Genomic DNA, 25,301 nt, shown 5'->3' on the forward strand with positions numbered 1-25,301 from the left:
TCTTTCCACTGGGTTGTTTCACTCCTGAAATGCACGTACTCTGAAATCTTTGTCTTTTCAGTAAAATAACTTATTGACGATTATTGGTGTTCGTGTGTCTCACCCAGATTCTTGAACGTGAGAACATGCAGGAATTTTTGGGGTCTTTGTGGACAAGCATTTACAACGTCCTTCCCACCTCTTTCCTCAAGGTATGATCACACCCTTCATTCCAGAAACAACAACAAATATTTCACCACCTTTTCCTCTTTCCACTGGGTTGTTTCACTCCTGAAATGCACGTACTCTGGAATCTTTGTCTTTTCAGTAAAATAACTTATTGTCGATTATTCATGTTCGTGTGTCTCACACAGATTCCTGAACATGAAAAACTGCAGGAATTTTTGGGGTCTGTGTGGGCAAACACATCCAATGTTCTTCCCACCTCTTTCCTTGAGGTATGATCACACCCTTTATTCCAGAAACAACAACAAACATTTCACCACCTTTTCCTCTTTCCTCTTGGTTGTTTCACTCCTGAAATGCACGTACTCTGGAATCTTTGTCTTTTCAGTAAAATAACTTATTGACGATTATTGGTGTTCGTGTGTCTCACACAGATTCCTGAATGTGAGAACATGCAGGAATTTTTGGGGTCTGTGTGGGCAAACACATCCAATGTCCTTCCCACCTCTTTCCTCAAGGTATGATCACACCCTTCATTCGAGAAACAACAAAAAACATTTCACCACCTTTTCCTCTTTCCTCTTGGTTGTTTCACTCCTGAAATGCACGTACTCTGGAATCTTTGTCATTTCAGTAAAATAACTTATTGACGATTATTGGTGTTCGTGTGTCTCACACAGATTCCTGAACGTGAGAACATGCAGGAATTTTTCGGGTCTGTGTGGACAAACATATCTAATGTCCTTCCCACTTCTTTCCTGGAGGTATGATCACACCCTTCATTCTAGAAACAACAACAAACATTTCACAACATAGACCTGTATGAATTACTGAAAACTGCATAGTCGAGAAGCGAAACAAATTTCCAACCATTTTATATCCAGATTAAGTGAATTATCTTATGTTTCCACAAATTATTTACACCCTGAAAGACATGAAGGCATGGACAACTTTGGATGCCTACAACGAGTTGAAGTTTGGGTTGATCAGTGATGTGACTCTTTTTCGTGAAGAATGGCTATCACGTTGTATAAACAAAGGTTGGCGTATCAATGACCCAGATTCATGTTGGCAGAGCAGATATGCATGACATTATACGTGTTAACATTATTCCTATCTGCTCTGTCCTATCCTTCAATGATCTTGGATGTTTATCGGGCCTCAAAGCTTTATCTTCTTTCCTCAATTCCAAGAAAGACACCAACTAATGTGAAACACAACGAAGGAACCAATGCCGACAGATGTGACGATCAGTTTAATGTCCGTCAGGATTCAAACCCAGGCAAAACAGCTGAGAGGTGTTGTTTCAAACCCAGGCAAAACACCAAGTTTTTTACTTGGTACATGCCTCTCAGCCATCCTACCATCCCTTACCATGCACATGGTACTAAATAAATAAACTTCTCTTAATTTATTAAAAGACATACAGTGCATGGATTTGTTTAAAAATGGTGGTTGGAGAATAACGCGTGGTCTGACTTTTTCTTCACGGATACTGAAAGTGTTTTTGAAGTATTGTTTAATTATGTAGTTGGGAAAAAAGTTAACTCACCTTGAATACAAGATTTTATTTTGAAGCCCCTCTCTGAACTGGGAAGCCCCTCCTGAACAGACCGACTGACCGACTGGAGATTATGTACATAGACCCCCACATTTTTTTCAAAAATCATGGCAATAATTACACTGGGCTGCATTTGAAATATTTTTTTCAGAGGTCTAGGTTTTCTCAACGGTCCTAATATGTTTTTTGCATGCTGAATTCAGAAATGTATCTAATTTCGCTCAATCAGGTCAAGTTTTTATGCTATCTCAATTTTAAGGAAAAATTAATCAAATTTTTTGTTTTTTTAGTTAGCATTTTTTTATTCAAAATCAGACTTACATTGACAGAAAATGTACAAACGATACATATAATGACACACAAGTACACTTAATGTGGAAGAAAGTGCCTTCTCAATTACTTTCATTTCAATTTCAGAAAAATATAGATAAATCGTTTCTGGCAACACCCAACTTCAGTCGCTTCAGCAGCTGCTGTTTTCCTTCGTCTTTTTAATGTTGAATTTCACATTAACGGTACTTGTGCGTCATTTTAAATATAGTTTGTACATTTTCTGTCAATGTAAGTCTGATTTTGAATTTAAAAAATGCTAATTAAAAAAAACAAAAAGTTTGATGATTTTTTTTCCTTAAAATTGAGATAAAAAACTTGACCTGATTGAGCGAAATGAGATACATTTCTGAATTCAGCATGCAAAAAACATATAAATACCGTTGAGAAAACCTAGACCTCTGAAATGACGCAGACCAGTGTTATCAATCATTAGATATCCATCCACACATATTATTAGTACATTCTAAGTAATTGCACAAGCTTTGAAGAACGGGCAGTAGTTCAAGCAATGTGAAATTATAACTGCCCAGTTACAATTGTTTGATTTTGAGCTCATCTATGACGATGTTGAGAGATGGTGTTAAAGACATAACTGTGTCCCTCAGTGGTCAGTCCGTTCTTCCTCTCGTGGGTCAACTAACATACTTTCCTAACTCCGGGCGGCTCAATGCCGAGGCGGTTTTGAAACTCGGCATGATTCATGATATTGATGCGCAAACACGAATGGATCCCTTTTTTTAAAATTTATATCCAGGTGGTGAGTGAGATAATTAGCTAATCAACACGAAATCTAATCCATGTTTGTATGTCCATCACATGTCACGAGATGAGAGGTTGAAATTCTGTCACCTCACGCGATTGTTAGTTGTTTAATAAAGCCTCTTACTTTGACTTCGTTAATTAATTTGTTCTGAAGTGAAATTTAACATATGCTCTTCATTAAATTTTAACCCATTAATCTTCAATCTATATAAAATGTAGGAAGCGTATGTCCAGCCACCAACCCACATGATTATATGTCTCTTAACTACCCCTGCCACCAAATGTGGATGGAGGTTATCCTCACCCTTGTCTGTCTGTCTTTTTGTTACTTGGTGAAATTTATTTGCCAACTATGTTGGTCTTTGGTGTCTGTTTGTCCGTCTGTCTGTCACACAATTTTTTTTATTTTTTTGTCACGCAATTTTTCTCCACAGTTTTGAAGCAATCATTACCTTCGCCACTGAAGGTGAAGGAGGTTATGTTTACTCCCCTTTCTGTCTTTGTTTGTTTGTCTCTTTGTTTGTTTGTCCGAAAGTCTGTCTGTGTGTAGGATGTCTCAAAAAGTTGAGGATGGATTCGGATGAAACTTGGTGGACATGTTGGGTGTGTGACAAGGAGGAATTGATTCAATTTTGATGAAGGTCCGGATGTGGATCAGAGAATTTTTTTTTCATTTTTAAAGTGATTCTTCACCATTGAGAGATAATCTAGCATAATATTTTAAAAATTTATTTGGCCCGATATGCTGTCGTGGATCAGGCATTACGTCGCAGAGGTATGAGCTCTCCCAAGGGCCCTCCCAGTTCTGAATATTTTTGTGTATAGGTGACTGGCCAAGGACAGCAACGCGTATTTTTGGTCAGGATCCGGATCCGATCCTGCAATTTTCACAATGATTATTCACCATCTTCATCATTACCCCAATATATATATATATATATATATATATATATATATATATATATATATATATATATATATATATATATATATATATACAGTAGACTAGGCGTAAGTCGGCAGCGTGTAACTCGTCACTTCGCCTAAGTTGGCAGCGTCAAAAAGTCCCGAATTTATCTAATGTTAAATCGACTTACAGACTTTGAATAAAGTCTAAGTCGTCATCTCTAAGTCGTCACTTCGTCTAAGTCGTCAGATGTTGTCCGTTCCCGCGTAATGCAAACTCAAGTAAATTACCACGCCTAACTCGTCACACGGAACTGCTGCCTCGTGAGAAGCCCGATTTCATGGAATCGTGATGCGCGCTCATTGGTTTACAGGGCCAGTGATAGGCTATTTATAACTGTGCTGCATTCAGCTCAGTCAGCGTGCCGTCCCACATGCATCTGAAGAGGTAGCCAGGCTGCGCAATGCAGTCTCTGGCGAAGGAGTAAAGGATCGAAGGATTGATCGAGCTTCGTGTTGAAGTCCGATCATGGTTTAATATTGGCTTGTTTTGTACATCACCACACTCACTTTCACATAGGCATTGAGTGGTAGTCATCACGATGACTGTGTGTCATGTAATTTGTCGATGGTATATGAGTTTTCATTCCAGATGAAAACCCATTCTACATTCATTCCAATGAATGAATTCTAAGAGCCATTCATTCCACATTTGTTGATGGTCATATACCATCACTGATGGTATACGAGTTGTCTTACAGTTGTTCATTATCTTTACTTTTGATAAAGTGATTCATGAATTCCATCTTTGCTTGATCACTTTCCAAGTAACCAATGAACCCCCACCTCTGCCCCGAGGATTGTGTTTCCCTTTTGGTACAATAGCCGGCTTCGAGATTGTTGCGCCCTCTCACATGTACGTGTCCAGGTCACGCGCAACTTCATCCTTCACCCCACTGTCCCACAGTCATCATGAACGTTCGCATACGCCTAAGTCGTCACATATCTAAGTCGTCACTTTTTTCTTGGTCCCGATGGTGACGACTTACGCCTAGTCTACTGTATATATATATATATATATATATATATATATATATATATATATATATATATATATATATATATATATATATATATATATATATATATATATATATATATATATATATATATATATATATATCAGTGATTCGACAAAAACGATATATAGCATGATATCTCAAAAAGTTATAGACGGACTTGGACGAAACTTGGTGCACAGGTTGAGTGCAGGACAATGAAGAATTGATTCAGTTTTGGTGAAGATCCGGATCCGAATCTGAGAAAGATTTAAATGATTCTTCACCATTGAGTTATGGGGCTAAAAACGATATACACCATGCTATCGGAAAAAGTTGTGGATGGGTTCGGACAAACGTTGGTGGACAGTTTGGGTGTGTAACCAGGAATAATTGATTTGATTGTGGTTAAATTCCAGATGCAGATTTCGAATGTGGAATTAAAAAAAATCTTTCAAGTGATTCATCACCATTAAAAGATGAGGCCAAAAACTATCGATGGCATGATATTTCAAAAGGTTGTGAACTGTTAGAACAAAACTTGGTGGATGAGTTCAGTAGGTGAAAAGAACAAGCTGATTACATTTGGTTAAGGTCTGAATGCCATTCTAGTTTTGGTCATATGACCAAACATTTTCAGGGACGACTGTACTAAGGTTGGAAGGATGGCCTCGAGGTATGCACACTCCGCTCTAAGCTGCTAAGCTTTCTAACCTGGGTTTGAATCCCAACACAGCTATAAATTTTCATCCCATTGTTTCACAGGCAGGGTGAATCATCAGTATGTGTGCCATCCTTTAGATGGACCTTAAACTTAGTTGGTGGAAACTAAATATACCACAGTGTCCTTTGTGAAGAGTAAGCGAGTTATCACCAGCACCCTGGCAAAATTCCAAATTACGAGTAATTGTCAGATGCCGCTATTCACGGATTAGCTATTCGTGTATTCACGGGTCATAAAGTGTGACCTGCTTTGACATTCGCACTTTGCGTGTTTGCGTTTTTAATTTAATTTAATGTAATTTATTATTTTTATTTTTTACACTTAAGGTCTGGTCTCCTCTATCCTTGTGGAAATTGGAAATCTGCCAACATGACAGCATTACATAAAAAAGGTGCAAAAACAGATCCCCTTAACGACAGCCCAATTAGCTTACTCTGCTTCCAATCATCAGCAAGTTCATGGAATACATCATCACAGTTGACATAAAATCATCCCTTTTCTCTAACGGCCAACATTCCTCGATCATCAATTCGGATTCAGACCTCATCACTCTACTTTGACCATGCTGCTTTGACTCTACCAACAATGGTGGAGGCCCTCAATATCAGACATGAGATCAGGGCCGTCTTTCTGGACATATCTCGAGCTTTTGATACATTCTGGCATCCTGCCTTGCTCTCCAAACTGTCTGCCAATGGAATCAAAGTCTAACTCAACTCTTGGATTACTGACTTCCTCCACTCTCGTAGATAACGTTTGCTCTCAACCCTTTCATCTCCTTTCCCTGTCTCGGCTGGAGTACCCCAATACAGCGTTCTCGGCCCCATCTTATTCCTCATCTTCATCAATGATCTCACTGACTTTCAGCAAAATACTCTCTATCTCTTAGCTGACGACTCCACTCTCTGCCATGACATCTCCATCCTTCTGACAGACAGGCAGCAGCATCTTCCCTCTCCTCAGACCTTGGCAAAATCACAAACTGGTCAAACACAATTTTGCTTATTTATTCATATTGTCCACTCTTTGCGTTTTCACTTACCCCCTCATCGTTGCCTGCATCCCTTGTTTGTCCTCTCCAACTACTTTCTCCCTCCGCCCTGCTGTTCCCTTTGTTATGTTGTGTTCTCATTTGTTCTATGTAATCGCTCTTCCACGAGCCGAGACCATGTTAAACCAGAAAGTTGGTGTCAAAGCCACCCAATGCTCGCCTGTTTATACATTTATCGTTTTTAAAAGACTCGTCTAATAATATTTTTTTTATAAAGCATTGCAGTGAAGTCTGATCCAAATAATTTTAAAGCAATATATGTATTTGTATATTGTAATCAGTAACAAGAGCACAAGTGAGCACAATATATGCCCAAACAAGAAGGTGTATACACAATTGTGCAACTACATGGAAAACAGCATCCTGGTTGCCATGGCAACCACTTTAGATGACGAACGTATGTCACGACACACCGTCTCCACAGTCTGTACCTATGTACCAAATATGAAACGTGAAAGTTGAAAGCTTTGGGAGTTAGAGTGCGGACAGGAACGGTCGGACGGACGGACAGACAACCGGTATCACATAATACGCCCCGATATATATATATATATATATATATATATATATATATATATATATATATATATATATATATATATATGTATATGTATATATGTATTAATTATATGTATATATGTAATTAATTAACAGGAAAAACAGGGGAGATGAGGAAACATAGGAACTTGCAAGTAAGAGGGTTGGGTTATGCAGTCAATGGGGATGTTTAAATTGGGGTTGGAATGGGAATTGACATGAGATGGTGCATCATCTGCGTTGATGCCCTGATGCATGGGGACAGTGGGATTTAAAGATCCTCAAAGAGGTGTTTCCACAAACAGGAAAAATAACGAACTGAGCGCTGATTGTGTGCTCCGACTGATACTGTTAGCTGCAGTGAGCATGATGTTGCTTTTGCTTTGTCACATTTAATAATTTGCTGTTTGTATAGAAAGGAACTGAAGTTTATAAATTTACTTCTTGTTTTGATAAACTTAAAACTTTGACTTGTGAGTACACGAGTGAAAACCTTGCACTGTTTAATATATTTTAATGTTTTGGTTTCCTTTTAGATCCCGAGTGAAGTGATTCCATTTCTAAATGAACGTAAGTGACCTTTCATCATCTAATATATAAAGCTCTTTCGAACCACTCATTCACTCACTCACTGATATAAATGTTTAGTACTTTCTAGTTGGGGTTGAAAGCTGAAATTTTTCATTCTGATGCTACTCGAAGCCAATATCCTGGAAAACGTCACAACACAGTTGGAAATTTTCATAAACTAAAATTGTTCGAGTTGTTCGTTGCAGACTCGCTCTGACCATGGCAAGTTGCGTGACCCAAGACAATGCAACGCTTTGCAGAATATTGCAATGGCAACAGTTTATATTGTAATGGTAATCTGGTTCATTCTGGTTGCCTGGTACAATTCTGGTGAGTCGTGTTAAAACAATCGCGAAAGTCACCCGCTTCAAAGACCCCATGCCCGACCTGCATCAAAAGACCGCATTACCATGCAGATTGAGGGTCATGCCAATAGATGACCACGTGACTGATCTAATCTTCTTCTTCTTCTTCTTTCGGCTGCTCCCGTTCGGGGTCGCCACAGCGGATCATCCGTATGATCCGCATGGTGATTTGGCACATGTTTTACGCCGGATGCCCTTCCTGACGCAACCCTGGTCGCCTCTTACGACACAGGGATATGGTACACCTATTTTAACCGGGGTATACACCGGCCCAGTACACTGGTACTCATTTTGCCGACCTCGGAAGGATGACAGGCTGAGTCAACCCCCTGGTGTATTAATTCAGTGGCCCAACGGGGCTTGAACTCAGGACCTTTTGGATCCCAAGTCGCTGCCCGAACCACTGCGCCAACACCAGGCTACGTGACTGATCTAATAAGGATGAGCAAACCTTGATCATGCGACGCGGTTTTCTCCAATACCCAGCCAACCATTAACGGGGATTACCAGAACCACCAGATGAAGCCACCAGGACAAACAAAATTCACCCAAGACCAATTTGGATTGAATGAGAAGCACAGTGAGGGAGCAGGAGGTGCGAGTGCAAAAAATAAGTCGATGCAAGGAACAATAAATCAACAATAAAACTCTTGCCCTCGAACCGATAATATGCACCTCCGAGTCAACGATGAACAGGAACCGTACCTCTCTATCTTAAAGGCCTTCATACTCGTACCACAGGAGAAAGACTTAGGTAAATCACAAGACCAGAAATACCCCGGTTGTGCCTGGTGGGACATAGCAGGAACTGATGCAGGGTGGCAGCCCAGGTGAGTCTGAACACGACGTGGGACTCGAAGGGAGAGGGGTTGCTGGCTGGGAGGAGGTGTGGCGTTACACAGCAGCTCTACAGCTCTTTACACTGTATGAGCACAATCGGTCCCACCATCTGCTCACGTCGTTCTGCCGCCACACCGTTTTATCACCTTGGGCTGCACGTCATCGGTGACGCACTGCGCCACTCCCATCCCATTCACCTTGGTCAATGGTTCCAGTCCGGGGTCTTGGCGACCCTTCCATAACCTCTCACCCACATGTTCTGGTGTCTTCCCCTGGCCGTTTCATGGGCTGATTGCCCATCCCACCTCAACACATGGCTAATTGCCTATCCCGCCTAAACAAAGGGCTAATTGCCCATCCCACCTCAACAAATGGCTAATTGCCTATCCCACCTAAACAAAGGGATAATTGCCCATCCCACCTCAACAAATGGCTAATTGCCCATCCCACCTAAACAAAGGGCTGATTGCCCATCCCACCTCAACACATGGCTAATTGCCTATCCCACCTAAACAAAGGGCTAATTGCCCATCCCACCTAAACAAATGGCTAATTGCCCATCCCACCTAAACAAAGGGCTAATTGCCCATCCCACCTCAACACATGGCTAATTGCCTATCCCACCTCAACAAATGGCTAATTGTCTATCCCACCTAAACAAAGGGCTGATTGCCCATCCCACCTCAACACATGGCTAATTGCCTATCCCACCTAAACAAAGGGCTAATTGCCCATCCCACCTCAACACATGGCTAATTGCCTATCCCACCTAAACAAAGGGCTGATTGCCCATCCCACCTCAACACATGGCTTATTGCCCATCCCACCTCAACACATGGCTAATTGCCTATCCCGCCTAAACAAAGGGCTGATTGCCTATCCAGACAGTAAAAAGAATATTTATGACTGAAAATGGTTGGTGGAAACATCGAATAAACACTCAAATACATGTATACAGTCATTTGCGGCACACTCACATGATCATGGAGATTCCTCAGTTCGGTAACAAGTGGTACAAACACCTTGGTGAATGAGCTGAGATGGTTTGTTGAGATGAACCATGCAGATGTTTTCTTTTACAGGTATCTGGGAGCATGATTTCATGAAGGCTGTGTGCATAACCGGTATCCTCATGTTGTCGTTGGCATTCATCTGGAAAATCTTGCAAATCCTCGTTGTGGTATGGATTTAATTAATGTATACTGCTGTGCAAAAGTCTCACATTTTGCATTTTTCTCCTCTCATGTAGAAGGACACACTTTGTGTTCAATGCATATACACCTTTATGAAAACGAAAATCTGATTTAAATAATCACATTTATACACTATTTATCTTGATATGTACTAATCTTGAGTCTGTCCATCCTTTTCCGTCAAAACCACTGAAATTCTTCTTGTGACACTTTCAAATAATTTTTTTAACTCTTGTGGAACAGTGTTCCATGCCTCTCCTAAGACCTTCCAGAGATATAATATATGTTGCTGGGATGCTTTTTTACTTTTTCTTTGTCCAAATATCATCGTCATCACCTGATGTAGTTACTAGCCTCCAATCCTGGTCAGGTCGCCACTCTGACTTCGGAAGTCAAGGCAGGCATTTGGAATTTGGTGATTGTGTTGGCAAGAGCTTCCCTTCTCTTCGCGAAGGACACCGGGATATTTAATGTCCACCAACTAATGCCAGCAGAGGGGACGCTCAGTTTGACGCCCATCTGAGGGACGGAACACAAATTGATGAATCACCTTGCTTGTGAAACACTGAGATGATAGTTTAGAGTTGGGCTGAGATTCAAACCAAACAGCTTCGAGGTGAGTGTGCATTCTTCGAGGCCATCCTGCCAGCCTAACAGTCCCATGCAGCTTCAATTATATTGAGATATGGGCTATGAGGGGGCCATTCTATGCAATGAAAGACTGCAGCTTCATCATTCTTTTGCAAATAAGTTCTAATTATTCCAGGTGTGTTTTGGATCAGTTTCTTGCAGCAAGAAGAAGTTTGGACCAATAAGTCTTGCGCCACTGGGGAGAGAGCATGGTGGATGAAAATTTGTTTGTGCCTTGTGCAGTCAATATGCAGGTTGTCCACAATATCTTGTTCCAGTTTGGTTGTAATAAAAATTTTAAACCAGAACAAGACTTTCTGGACAACCTATACTGTTGCAGTCACGGAATTGTAACCACCCCGATGAACTGCCAGGCTGTAAGGGAACGAGAGGTCACCACATCCACCTATAATTTGGTGCCGGTTGTCGGCAGTTTAAGAACCATGTGCATTAATGTGTCCTGTTCAAGTTTGTTCCTGGAAATGAAAGAAATCTTCTTTTTCCTTCAGATACCCATCAGACTGAGGTGGAACATTATTCAACCAGGACAGTCGGTACGTATGAATTACGTTTCCCATCCCAATGTCCATGCAAATGATGGATTATGTATAACTTGTTCATTTATTTGTTTTAAATATGATTTTGGTTCTTTAATGCATTTTTCTCTTCTGCCTGGCGGTTTGTCATTATGGTTAGAATTCCGCAACTGTAACAATACAGGGTGTCCACAAAGTCTTGTTCCAATCTGGTTGTAATAAAATTTTAATACGGGAACAAGACTGTTTGTTTATTTATTACTTGAATATAACAGTACAGGGTGTCCACAAACAAACACACACAAACAGACAGACACTTCTTTTATCACATACTATCATATACTATCACAAGCAGAGCCTACCAGTCGCTTTACTGACAGACTCGTCCTCCTGTTTGCGAAAATTTTTGGGTGAAAAAGAGAAGGAAAGGAAGACAAGTTTACCCATGCATAGAGTGCCTTAACCCCTCCACTACCCCCTCCCCGTCCTCATGTCACCCCCCTTTTGCCCCTGTTCGTCCTGATGTCCCTTCCCGCTAGAAATGTCTCACATGATCACTGGCTTTGACTGGCCCCTCCGTTTTTGAAGGGGAGGGTGGGGGGGGTGGGAGAAGAGAAGAGGACAAATTTACCCTTGCAAAGAATGCTTTAATCTCAGCATTGCCCACCAGGTGGCGCTACATGGTACACATTTCCATTGGGAATTTACCCCCCCCCCCCACACACACACACACACACACACACACACACACACACACACACACACACACACACACACACACACACACACACACACACACACACACACACACACACACACACACACACACACACTGCTGTATCCGTGTGTGAGGCCGCAGCATGTTACCCGCCCCATATAAAGTTGTATTTGTACTCTGAGTTTGGAGTTTGTAAATTAAAAGATGTGGCCGTGCATCAGGAACAGAGAGGGAGGGGAAGGGGGTGAGAGAGAGAGGGAGAGGGAGAGGGAGAGGGAGAGGGAGAGGGACATTTTTACAGATAGATAGAGATTATGATTTAAATGATTGTAACAAAAAAACTTTTGGGGGGGGGGCTCTATCACAGACATACTTGTCTCTATATTTATTTAATGTGTGATTTAAAAAAATACTTGATGTGAAATAATTATTTAAATAAAACATTTATTTCACTGTTAACATTGACTTTGTTAAGATCTATGTTTGTGTATTTTGGTTTCAGATTGGGGACTGCGTCATACTTGAAAAGATTGGAGAAGGAAGTTTCGGTATGGTGTACAAAGCAAGGAACTCTGTTTCGGGAGTTAAGGTAAGAATTTGTGTTGTGTTGTGTTGTTGTGCAGTGGGGGTCCAAGTGTGGTGTTTTGTTGCTTTGATGTTGAAGAACATCTGAGCAATGTGTTTTTATCCCTCACATGAAACAGAAAGCAGGGTTAAGGAATTGATTCACTCTCTGTCTGTCTCTCTGTCTACAGATGTCAGTTTATGATCAAGGAACTTCTTAAATACCTTCACCACCGAAGGTGGACCTGTCTGCTTGTTTTCACTCCTGTCTTTGTCTGTCTGTCTGTGAGCAGGATGTCTCAAAGTTATGGATGGATTTGGACAAAACTTGGTGGATAGGTTGGATGTGTAACAAGGATGAAATTTATTAAATTTTGGTGAAGATCGGATAGGAGAATATTTTACTACTTTAAGTGATTGATAGTGCCAAAAACGATATATAGCAGTATATCTCCAAAAGTTGTGGACGAGTTATGATAAAACTTGGAGGATGAGTTCAGTAGGTGACATCAACAATCCAATTAGATTTTGTTTCAAGTCTGGATGCTGATCCGGCCTATCAGTGGGATACCAAACGTAAACTGTTCACCCTGGTGGAGGTGTGCGCTGCACTGAATGTCGTTATGGTTTCATTTGAATTTCTTATTTTTAACAATGTAGAACATGAATTGGAATATGAACCTGCAATTTCGCAGTACTTTGGCTCTGAATTTGGTAAATGATACGGAATCTCGTCCCGAGTGCTCATGTGCACAGAGTCAGATAGATTTTTTTTCCTCTGTTTACCAGTCTGCCAGTCAAACAAAATTGAAAATCATTCCAAATAGGAAAGTTACTGTTTTTGAAGATGTCATAAAGGACACAAACAACAGGCAGTATTAAATAAGGTGGTATAAAAGACTGCACCAACGGTCGTAAACTTTGGGAATTTTTGTTTTTTTCCACAGACTTTAAAACTTTTATTTTTTTTCATTTTAACTATATTGTTACGGATCTGGAAACCATGTGCATTGAACATACAGGTCCCAAAAGTTAGTTATGCCATTAAGTATATGTGAGAAAGGTCTCCTCCGTTTGTCTAGTGGGAGAATCAAAGGTGTGCGTTATGACGGTTTAGGTAGGTTATATCTTCAAACCACATACCCTCCAATGCCACATCCAGCGAACCATCCAGCCTGCTACTGAGCGAGCGCTTCGCTCGCCCAACCCGAAACCCCGCCCGGGAAGGGCATGCCGTGGACCCCTGTCCAATCGAGGCGGACGGTGACGTGTGCTTCACCGAAACCCCACCCAGGAAGGGCATGCCATGGGCCCCTGTCCAATCGAGGCAGACGGTGATATGTGCTTCACCGAAACCCCGCCCAGGAAGGGCATGCCGTGGAACCCTGTCCAATCAAGGCGGACGTGACGTGTGCTTCACCGAGCTCCGCCCCGTACGAAGGCTTTTTTGTTCCCTTTCGTGGGTATTTAAGAGCAGAGCATGTCTGAAGAAGGAGGAGAAGTGCAAGAGCTGTGTGGATCCAACGAGAGTGAGAGGAGACTTCACCACCCATCTGACATCACCACCACCGCCAGTAATACAAGTCAGTTGCATGCCGTCTCCCTGGCGTTCCACGGGGAGAAGTGGGTCCTGTCTATGACCCTGATCTCTGCCCGGGGACTCCGTCTGTTCCACACGGGTTCCTCCACGGGCACGAGCCCCCGAGCCGGACCACCATTGGCAGGTGCCGTACCGTGGAGCACCCCCTACCTCCAGCGCACAGGTACCCCACCGAACTGCGACCCTCAGCTCGTCTCTCCTCTGGTTGCGGGGGTCTTCAATAAAACATTTGTGTGTGTCTGAGTGTGTGGGCCCATCTTATAGGTAGAAACTGTTTAAGTGTTTGTTTTTGATCATTGTAAATATTACTTGCATATCCGCGTTGTCTTCCCTGTGTCTTTTTATTATTGTAAATAAACAACTGTAGAAATGTCCCCAGTTCGTTTCCGTCTTTTCTTGAATTGGTCCAGCATGGTTGGGATCTGAGTTTAGGCGGGGTTTTATCCCCGGTAATCGGTCCATTGTAGCCGGGACATCCTGGGCAGGCCTGCTCGACTGCATCCGAGCCGGAAAGGTAGGTGGCAGAGTGGAAGTCGGTAGGTGTAATTTTACCAATGCCGGTAGAGTGAATCCGGTTCGGCCAGGCGCTCTGAGGGCGTGGATCCCCGGTAGCCGAAACCGCGTGGTTACTTAGGTGCATTGGATCTAGACAAAATAACCATACGCCACGCGGTCGAGGTATTGGCGTTCCACGGTCGGTTAAACGACCCGCCGGCTCGCGGAGTTATCCGAGCGACGGCCTACAACAACAACAAACATTTCATCACCTTTTCCTCTTTCCACTGGGTTGTTTGGTGGGAGATGACGCAACCTCCCCCACCGAGTGGTTGTTCTCGCCACCGACCCCCGGCCCGCAGCAATATACTTGTAACACTGTCACACAAATCACCTTGTTGGCACTTCCAAAGACCTCCAGTTTAGCAGTAATTGGCAAAACATTACAGAGAACACGTTAGTAACATAGAACACGTTAGTAACATAGAACACATTACCCATGCAGTGTTTAAGTAGATACTGTACAGTACTTCAATTTAAATAAAATAATTATTTTAGAGAGATCGATTGAAATAAAATACGAGTATGAAACTTGGTGATAACATGACTCTTTGAATTCCATCCAAGGATGATATTTTCAGTACAGGAGTGAAAACTGGGAATACGGAAGGAGGAGGGACTACGGTGGGGTTGGGGGGGAGGGGTTAACAAGGTTAGAAATGATTATTGTTTTAGATTGGGGACAATCTGAGATGGTGGTGAACAGCTGTGTTAAAGACCTGGAAAGGAGAATGAGATTTAAGAGAATTTGGAAGTTGGTTCCACAGGTGGGAGAAAAGAGGACCGAATGAGTGGAGGTGAGCAGTGATCCTGGATTTCGGTAATTTTTCGAGAAGATGGTTGATAGCGCACTGTGTGTGCCCTGCAGTAACCTGGGGGGTGGGGTGGGAGCAAAGCATTGAAAGAGCAAAGCGTGAGCAGCCAGAAAAGAAGTAGTAGAAGACAGAGAGATCACCGACCTGTCTGTGATTACCATCGACTCGGTTTCATTACGGAAGATTCCAATAATCTTGAAGGCCTTGGTTTTCATGGCATCATGCTGAGTCAGGTGTGAGGCAGGGAAGCCAGCCCAGAAGGGAGGGCAGTACTCGATCAAGCTGTGGATTATGGCCTTGTAGGTGGATGGGAGTTCAGGTGTGCCAAGGAAGGACTTTGTACAATGGAGGATGCCCATTAAGTCGCTGTCTTTGTAGGCCAACTTTGAAATGGGGTTTGCCAAAGAAAGATAATGGCTGATTGTGAGACCGAGGAGTTTGAAGAGCATTGTTGAAAAAGTAGATGGGAGGGGGAGGGAGAGGGCGTGGGGGCGGGGTTGCCGATGGTCCTTTCGGCGACACATAGTGAGAGGGTGAGATTTGTCAGGATTGAAAGACATAGTCCAAGTGTTTGACAAGCTTCTGATCTTTTTCAAGGTCTGAAGAGAGGGAAGAAGCTGCAGCCTTCCTATCTGAAGGATGAGGCATGTTTCGGCAAAGGATGGAGTAATCCGCAAATATATAAAAAAAAGGTTTTAAATTGAAAACCAATCGTAGCCATCATCCGTCGCTTTCTCCTCCCTGTGTAAAACTGGCTGTTCCAGTAGGTTTTGGACGAGGGGTAGTTCATAACCGCTCGTAACACAGGCAAACAGCAAGTGTATCAAGCTTTCTTCACTTTATCACTGGACCACTTGCAACCATGAGTTGTCAAACAAGCAAGTTTCTATCTGGTCCACAGTGAACACTTCATATTAGTCTCTTGAACATTTTTAGCATGATTCAGTTGAAGTTTCTCCCTCTGTTCTCTGTGATGCTTTGCTTTCAAATGCCGATTCTTCTCTCGTGAAGCCTGGAGTTCCTCTTCAATGGTTATACTGTCTGAAGCAGCGTTCCCGTCCGACAAAGCATCTTTGTTCCCGCCAGTGGAATCATCATCATCTACACTGCTTTGATGTAAGAGAATAAGGGCACTTTGACGGCAAGTGATTTAATAGGATGGGCCGAGAGAAATCTTAGGTGTAAACAAAATGTCAATATTCTGTTTCTTAAAGTTGAATGCTTTAAAATAGAAAACAATCACTTTTTGTCCATATAAATGTTTGTTGTTTCCTGTAATGACCCCTTTTAACTGAGACTACCAACAAGTTTTGTTGGTAGAGGTCAATTAACTTAACAGTCTTGCGATGAGCATTGAAACAAGTTTTGTTGGTAGTCTCAGTTAAAAGGGGGTCATTACAGGACAGAACAAACATTTATATGGACAAAAAGGTGAATGTTTTCTATTTTAAAGCATTCAAGTTTGACGAAATGAGGAGAGACCGCTACTGACCTTCTCACTCCACCATGCCATTGGGCTCATCTCCCGACAGTGAATAGGAATGTTCCAGATGGTGAGCACGTTTCGGTTGATTTTAGTGCTTCGGCTTCAGATGGGCAGGTGCATGAATGAATACCGAGGGCTCCACATCTGGTCTCAAAAGCTTCCTGCCATCAGTGCGATGTTGCTCGTACTGACTCTCATCAAAGTGTTTCTGAAAGAGTTGAAATCGTGCATGAAACCACAAATAATGAAGCAAGTATCTCATAATATTTGGTAACCTGATGTGTCAACCTCAACCGGTCTAGTCAGCCTGACATGTCTACCTTAACTGGTCAGTCAGCCTGGCATGGCAATTACGATCTCATTCCAAGTCAAATATCAGCGGATCAGAATCGATGCAAAATAGAGAAGCCTTAAATTGGCCATGATGATATTTGTTGGTAGAAAAGTCGAATCAGCTGAGCATTGTTCAACTGTGAGGAGAGCATGCCTGGCCAAATATCCCTTGGAAATCAGGGTGGCAACTTGGCGCGTGGTGCCTTGACACCACGTGACTGCGATTGGCTAATCACAATGCTCCATTGAGAGAACAAAAGATGGACAGACTCTTTATATATGGCACTGCACCATCCGATATAACATGTCCAAGTACTGCTAAATGGAAAGGTTTTTAAAGTGCAAAGAAGGTGATTTGTGTTTACGGGGTTCAAGTATATCATTCAATTTAAATGAAATAAAGATTGTAAAAGTCGGACAACTAAATTAATTTTGGAATTTACTGCCGTTTTCCACAGTCTCTATTACACCACCTTACCTAACACGTTAAATTAGTTATTCATGCCTGTTGTTTGTGTCCTGTATGACGTCCTTAAAAACAGTAAGCTTCCTTTTTGGAATGCTTTTCAATTTTGTTTGACTTCCAGACAGGCAGAGTAAAATTATCTCACTTCTCTCTGCACATGTACGATTGGGACAAAATCACAGACGAAGCAGCACTGCTAAACGTTAAGTTTGGGTTCCAATTCGTGTTCAAAATGTAACATTCAATTTAAATAAGTTTCTCCTCGATCATAAACTGACATTTGTAGACAGACAGACAGACAGACAGACGGACGGACGGACATGGACCAATAGCTTAAACCCACCTTTCGCTCCACATGCGCTGGATAAAACTAAGAGGATAGCGGAGAAAACGGGAGACAGATAGACAGAGACAGACAGAGGTGAGGTTAATTAAATTAAGAGAGGAGAGGTCAATTAACTTCATAGTCTTGCGATGAGCATTGCTTTTACAACATATTTTCAAAAAAGATTGGAAACATAATCATGGCTCATAGTGAAGAGGCACATGAGAGAAGTTGGAGTGCAGAGAAGATGCTCAGGATAGAAGGGTGTGGAGAGGAAAAACTCATGATTAAAATGAAAAGTTGTTTTGCATAATTTTCATAGATTATTGGAATCACTGAACCAATACAGCAAGCACAGTAAAATGGGCCAACTCAGCCTGTTCCACAAAGACCATTGTGTTAATCACGTTATATAAAAATTACATTTTTACTTCCACCACTGACGGTGAAGAAGGTCATGTTTTCATCGTTCTCTGTCTATTTGTTTGTTTGTGCTCAAAATAGTTTGTGACAGACAGGGCACCAAAATGATGTCAAGCATGACATTTCAAAAATGTAATGGGCCAGATATGTTCTCGTGGATCAGGCATTACGGAGCAGAGGTATGTACTCTACCGAGTGCCCTTCTCGTTACTTTTTTTTCTGCATTTACCCACATGGGACCCAAGATGTTGTAAAGTGACCTAATTTCTTATCTTCTCTATTCCAGGTTGCATTGAAGTTTGGGGAACATAAAGAGGCACGGACAGAAGTGAGTTGTTGTGAATATGGAAGTATCAGTACATAAATCACAGAACTGATGCAGATTAGATCTTTGCCTCTCATGGAGGATGTGACCCTTGAGACGCAGTGTTATACAGTGTGAATTCCTATTCTATGGGTGTAGTTATAGGACATGTTAACATTATATCCAGTTTGATGAATGAGCATGATCCTCACATCTTGGATGCATTTGTTTCTTTTGCTTTTGCAGTTTCACCAAGAAGCTGTCATCATGAATAGTCTGTGCCATCCAAACATTTGTAAGTATGGATGTGGCTCAATCTTACAGCACAGTTTATACAAATTTAGAAACACTTGGTCTGTATATTCTGTCATACAAATTTCTTACTGTCTAATAACTTTTCACTTCTCAAAGTGGAATCCAAACTGAAATTTCAAGTTCAGAAAGACCATTTTGGATCACTGCAAAATCCTCTTACTTTTGTCTTTGCAAAATCGAGACTCGTGGAAGAGCATTGTGATGGAGGATATAAAATCAGGCGTGGATCCATGATCTTAGGTTGGTGGGTGGGGTGCAAAAATTTACATGGCAATAAAAAATATAATTTTTGCCGAGCACGGCGAGGGTAACATTAAAAAAAACAAAATTTTGTGGGTGTTTCTTTTTGTCATAAATTCTAAAGACTGCAGTATTCTCAATATAGACAAAGAAATCTCAAATACACTTGAAAATATTTACTCCAAAGAAAAAAACATTTGCTCAAAACTCAACATTTATTTTAAATGTCATCTCATCATAAAAATCCAATTGAATGAAAATCAGACATTACATATAATGAAACAAATGACATAATGATCAAAACAAATCAATGTCTGATGTATTGAAGAAGGTTTGACATGGAAGGGACCTTCAATCAGAATTACGGTTTTTCCATCAGCTGAACGTTTGTCTTCATCATCTCGACGATGTGAATCATTTCTAACAATGATTTCTTTTCCAACACATTAGATGCCTATTGTATACCCTGGAGAATTTCCCTCGGTCAAAAAGCAAGTTGAGTTTGAAAACGCAGACTATGCGTCAGATTCAAACAGAATGATAGGGACTCTGGATTATCTGATATTTGGGATACCATTCCACTTCTTAGTTCATGAATGGTTAGGAGAAAATGAAGCATCTCCGATGACATGATTCCGGTAATTCGTTAATCATTGAGTAGCCACCATGGGAACAAACGGAATGGTACTAATCGGTTCCATGTTGTGTGCTGCGGTCAACATCAGCTGTGGTCTCAGGAATATCGGGTGATCCCACATACAGTGAAACACCGATTTTACACGCCCCGATTTAACGCAAATTCGGATATAACGCAATGAGTCATTGGACCTTTTTTTTGCTCTTTCTAGAACTGAAAAGTTTTTTTGGTGAGTTAATTTCGGGTTTTCTTTTCTTCTTTTTTTGATAAAAATGGAACAAACTGTTAGAAAAAGAAAATCTTTTTCTCTGAAAGATAAGCTTCACGCACTTGACGTGATCAAGACTAAAAGTCAAACTCATGTTGCACGAGACCTCGGGATACCGGAATCAACACTTCGTGGCTGAAAATCTCAAGAAGAAAAGTTATGCGCGTCGCTTTGCAAAGTTGAAGAAGAAGCAGGAATGCTGGGAGAAGGGTCTGGAGCCAGCCTTTTCATCATGCCAATCCACCTCGGAAGATGATGATGACGAGCCAGATTTGTACGGCTTCACAGAGGAAGATGTGCATGAGGCAGAGAAGCTTTCTGAATGGAGCAAAGAAGAGCTACACCAGTGGCACTTTGCCGACGACGAATGCCCAATATATGAGCACCTGATGGACGCCGAGATCGTCTGTAACGTAACTATAGCACTGGCGGAGGCAAGTGTACTGGTTCTCGAGCCACAAGAAGATGATAATGAAGAGCCTCCACCCCCACCTCCAAAAGTGTCTGAAGCCATTGAACACCTCGAGGCTTGCCTCCGTTGGTTGGAGACCCAGGAGGTGGACCACATAAAAATCCTCCAACTCAAAAGCATTCTTGATTTCGCTCGCAGCCAGCGACATGCTATGTTCAAGCAAGGAACACTCGATCACTTTTAAAACAAATAAACTGTAAATGATGATTGCGAATATTCTTCAATGTTTTATCCCCCGCCGCGTGGCGGAAGGGGGATATTGTTATCACCCGGCTGTCCGTCCGTCCGTCCGTCCATCCGGCTGGCTGGGCATCAACATTTCTAGCTGTGAGTGCGATAACTCATAAACTGTTCACCATATCGATTTGAAATTTGGGTCACACATGTACCACCTGAAAAGGAAGAACCCTATTGATTTTGGGCGTGGCCGGTTCCAAGATGGCCGACTGGGGTGGTCCGTCCGTCCGGCTGGCTGGCTGGGCGTCAACATTTCTAGCTGTGAGTGCGATAACTCATAAACTGTTCACCATATCGATTTGAAATTTGGGTCACACGTGTACCACCTGAAAAGGAAGAACCCTATTGATTTTGGGCGTGGCCGGCTCCAAGATGGCCGACTGGGGCGGCGTCAACATTTATAGCTGTGAGTGCGATAACTCATAAACGGTTCGCCATATCGATTTGAAATTTGGGTCACACATGTGCCACCTGAAAAGGAAGAACCCTATTGATTTTGGGCGTGGCCGGTTCCAAGATGGCCGACTGGGGCGGTCCGTCCGTCCGTCCGGGCGTCAACATTTATAGCTGTGAGTGCGATAACTCATAAACTGTTCGCCATATCGATTTGATATTTGGGTCACACATGTACCACCTGAAAAGGAAGAACCCTATTGATTTTGGGCGTGGCCGGTTCCAAGATGGCCGACTGGGGCGGTCCGTCCGTCCGTCTGGGCGTCAACATTTATAGCTGTGAGTGCGATAACTCATAAACTGTTCGCCATATCGATTTGATATTTGGGTCACACGTGTACCACCTGAAAAGTAAGAACCCTATTGATTTTGGGCGTCGCCGGATCCAAGATGGCTGACTGGGGCGGCCATCTTGAAAAAAATGTTTTTTGTAATAAATAGAAAACCTCTTATCTGATTTTAATTATTTTTGGTTTCTACGTTCCTCACCCCTGGGGAACTTTTTCGAGATGATGACCAAATGGTGTCTCATTTCCAATTCACCTCCCTCATTATCTGGAATATGTATGACCTTTTTCATTCAATGGCAGGGGATTCCCCATCTCTGATGGTATATTTTTATTTGTTGTTTTGTTTCTTAAAAAGTTTGACTGAAAATCTATTTGTTTTAATTTCTACTGTAACAACAACGATTTATTCGCGGAATTCTTTATTTTCAAAAGTAATTTTCTTGCTAGAAGGTAAACGTGCAAAAACGGGTCAAATATGGCGAAAATAGGGGTGTTTTTGGATATTAGGTCAACTTTGGGTCAGTTTGAACGCTGATTTTCTTGAATCCCGATTTAACGCGACCCCACTTTTTTCGTGATGACATTTTATGGACCTCAACGATCGCGTTAAAATGGGGCCAAACTGTATTTGGTTATATACACTTAATACATATGAAGACCACAAGGGGAAAACCAGAGATGTCACTTTTTATAAATTTCAGGGTTATTGCACCTGCCAATAGTTGGGAACATAAGGTTTCCTCTCACAATATTACTTTAACAAATAACCAGGGTGTCACATAATTTACATGGAATAAAGTTTAGCCGTGCAATGAAAAAACAAGTGTTGTCAAAGCTGAACAAGTAGAAACCCAGAGTTGTCAGTACTTTACTCCTGGTTATCTCCCTTTCATTCATGTTAACTGTTCCACCATAATATTCAGAGTTAAGAAACTAAAAAATGAAAAGGTTGTAAAACTTTCACAGCATAAACTCTGAGCACTACAATAGCCTATTTGGTTATATCATGGATCTATTATTTTTGATCACAGGTTTTGTGTTCTGCAAAGTATTAAAATTAAAGTTTTCACTCAGATAAGATTGGCTTTCTGCGTCATTCATGTTAACTGTTCCACCATAATATTCAGAGTTGAGAAACTAAAAAATGAAAGGTTGTAAAACTTTCACAGCATAAACGCTGAGCACTACAATGGCCTATTTGGTTATATCATGGGCTCTGTAGTTGGTGCATATCGTGGTTCAAGCCTGGTCAAACCTTTATTGTGACTTTTATGGGACCCACGCCGTGGCTTAATGGTTAGCGCATCTGAGTACCCATCCTCATTCGATGTACCCACCGCCCAATCAACCTGCTTAGGTATATGAGGGGGTCACATGAGGTGACTTCGGCTATCGCGGGGGTGGTTTATCCTTGGCTTCCTCCCGGTTTTCCATCATATGAAGTTAAGTAGTACGGAGTAAGAAATGGAGAATCCGTCGTCATATAAGCGAAATACCCTTGAGTATGGCGTTGAGCACCAATCAAACAAAAAAAACAATGACCGTTTAATGTTGAAAAAAATAATCTGTGATCACCAAAGTCATGTAATGTATGCTAATGACCAACAAGCATGAATTTGCTACACATCCTGGGTTAAAATTGCTTGGCAATTATTAAACAAGGGAATAACCAGTGATGTCAGTTTGCAACATTGATTCGTTCTTTGCTCTTAAATTAAATAACACAGAAGCTTGGCAAATGCTACATGCTTAATTTGATCGGCCAATGATCACTCTTCCTTTTACTGGAAACGAAATCTATATGACAGTTATTAAACAGCCCACCAAAGTCTTGAAACTTTGTTTTTCAGTTTCTTCAAAATTGACTTATCCTGACATCTCTGGTTTTCCCCTTGTGGTCTTCATATGAAAAAGACGATCGCTTATGATGGAAGGGAAGAGGTTTAGGGAGGGTGCACGCCGGGTGTGCCCCCTCACCTCCCCCCTTGACCCACCCCTGAAAGTGAGCATGGGGCAGCAGTTGGGACACAATATACAAGGGAATAAACAAACAGGAAAATAGTTGAGAAAGGAGGGAAGGAAACTGTAACATACAAATAAGAGTGTTGGGTTAAGAAAGGTTAATGGAGGAAATAAAAATTGTGGGTAAGGATTGAAACATGAGAAAGAGTGCACCGATTGCTTGTTAGATCATGTGACGAGAGTTAAAAACAGTGTGAGCAATCAATGGCCCCCATAAGTGATGGTAGAGTGTGGAAGTGTTGATGTGAAGAAACGTGATCATCAATGATGAAAGCGCCAAATCAGGTTTGCCTTTTGATTTTGTCACTATGTTGATTCTTATTCTTGTTTTTTAACCTCCGGCATCGAAGATCGGAGGTTACTGTTTTCACCCCTTTCTGTTTGTTTGTTTGTTTGTTTGTTTGTGAACAGTATTACGGAAAAACTCCTCGACGGATTTCGACGAAACTTGGTGGGGGGATTAGGTATGCAGAGATGCCAACTTTTGGAAATCAGAATTAGGGAGGATTTGCAACCGACACCAAATAATGTGCGTGAAGCGCACATCTCGAGCGCGGAGCGCTCGACCCCTGCGGCGGGGTCCAGGGCCCGCCTTAGGGCCCTGGAAGCTCTGGGGTTCTAGACGCTCTCTAGTGCCCTCTGAGCCTTATTTTGGAGCATTTAACATGTTAAGAATTCCCACTTTTTGAACAAAAAAAGGGGAAAATTGTGCACTTTTTAATGTTACATGTATGTTAATATTAGTAAGTTAGGGGACAATCAAAGATTAACAAAAAGCACAAAAGAAGCAATATTTTTCTTACCTTACTGGCTGGTACTACTGCTGCTTGCTTTTTCCATGGCAGCTTTGCTGAGTGACAGCTGTGTGTGGCTCTTTTAGCCCTTCTGATTATGTCTTTGCTGTATTCTCTCTGGTAGCAAGGGGTGCTATGAGCTAGTTTTTCAATTAAGAGAGCTTCCAGGGTTTTGACACTCAAATTGGGACGAAATTCAGTATGATTCTTCCGTACAAGACTGAGTGCCCGCTCACATGATGCGTTCGAATGAGGAATGACCAAGATTCCCTTCATCACTTTGCTCAAATTAGGATACTTCTTGGCACCAGTGCAGGGATCTGTGAGCTGTGAAATCCGATGCCACTGCTCATCCACTCTCACTGTCTCAGTAGCAATTGTAGCTATGGAGGCGTCTGCCTGGTAGTGAGCGAATTCACTCTCAAGACTGTCTATGTCACTATCACCGCCACTGAACAGACAGGGAATTTCTTGATGAAAAACTCCACACAGTCAAACCCCACTTCTTGGTGTAGCTTAACATCCAGCACCTGAGCATGCTTGGCTAATTCATCATCTAGCGGCCAGGTTTTGAATATGTAATTGCAGGCTTTCACATAATATGAGCGAACTGCACTGAAGAAACCTTGGATGTCTGACTCACTCAGAGTGAAGGTGGATTTCTTGAGACTCCTTTGTTCCCTTATATACAGTTTGGCATCTTTCCCAATCATGAGGTCCTCATCATTCTTCTGATGATTTCTGTCAGAGAAG

General features: G+C 41.9%; 1 protein-coding gene across 1 annotated transcript in view; it reads left to right on the top strand.

The window, feature by feature from the left end:
* LOC147022151 (uncharacterized) overlaps positions 1-25,301 on the top strand; it is a 65,712-nt gene that overhangs the window by 627 nt on the left and 39,784 nt on the right. The window contains exons 4-13 of the mRNA XM_085892793.1: positions 108-191; positions 354-437; positions 600-683; positions 846-929; positions 7,634-7,667; positions 9,955-10,052; positions 11,205-11,249; positions 12,452-12,538; positions 18,803-18,844; positions 19,067-19,115. Of these exons, the coding sequence (XP_085748919.1) occupies positions 108-191; positions 354-437; positions 600-683; positions 846-929; positions 7,634-7,667; positions 9,955-10,052; positions 11,205-11,249; positions 12,452-12,538; positions 18,803-18,844; positions 19,067-19,115 (691 nt within the window). The remainder of the gene's footprint in view (positions 1-107; positions 192-353; positions 438-599; positions 684-845; positions 930-7,633; positions 7,668-9,954; positions 10,053-11,204; positions 11,250-12,451; positions 12,539-18,802; positions 18,845-19,066; positions 19,116-25,301) is intronic.

The sequence above is a fragment of the Eptatretus burgeri genome, chromosome 8 (genome assembly GCF_056783735.1).
Source record: "Eptatretus burgeri isolate ZD-2024b chromosome 8, Ebu_testis_v1, whole genome shotgun sequence".
Classification (NCBI taxonomy): Eukaryota; Metazoa; Chordata; class Myxini; order Myxiniformes; family Myxinidae; genus Eptatretus; species Eptatretus burgeri.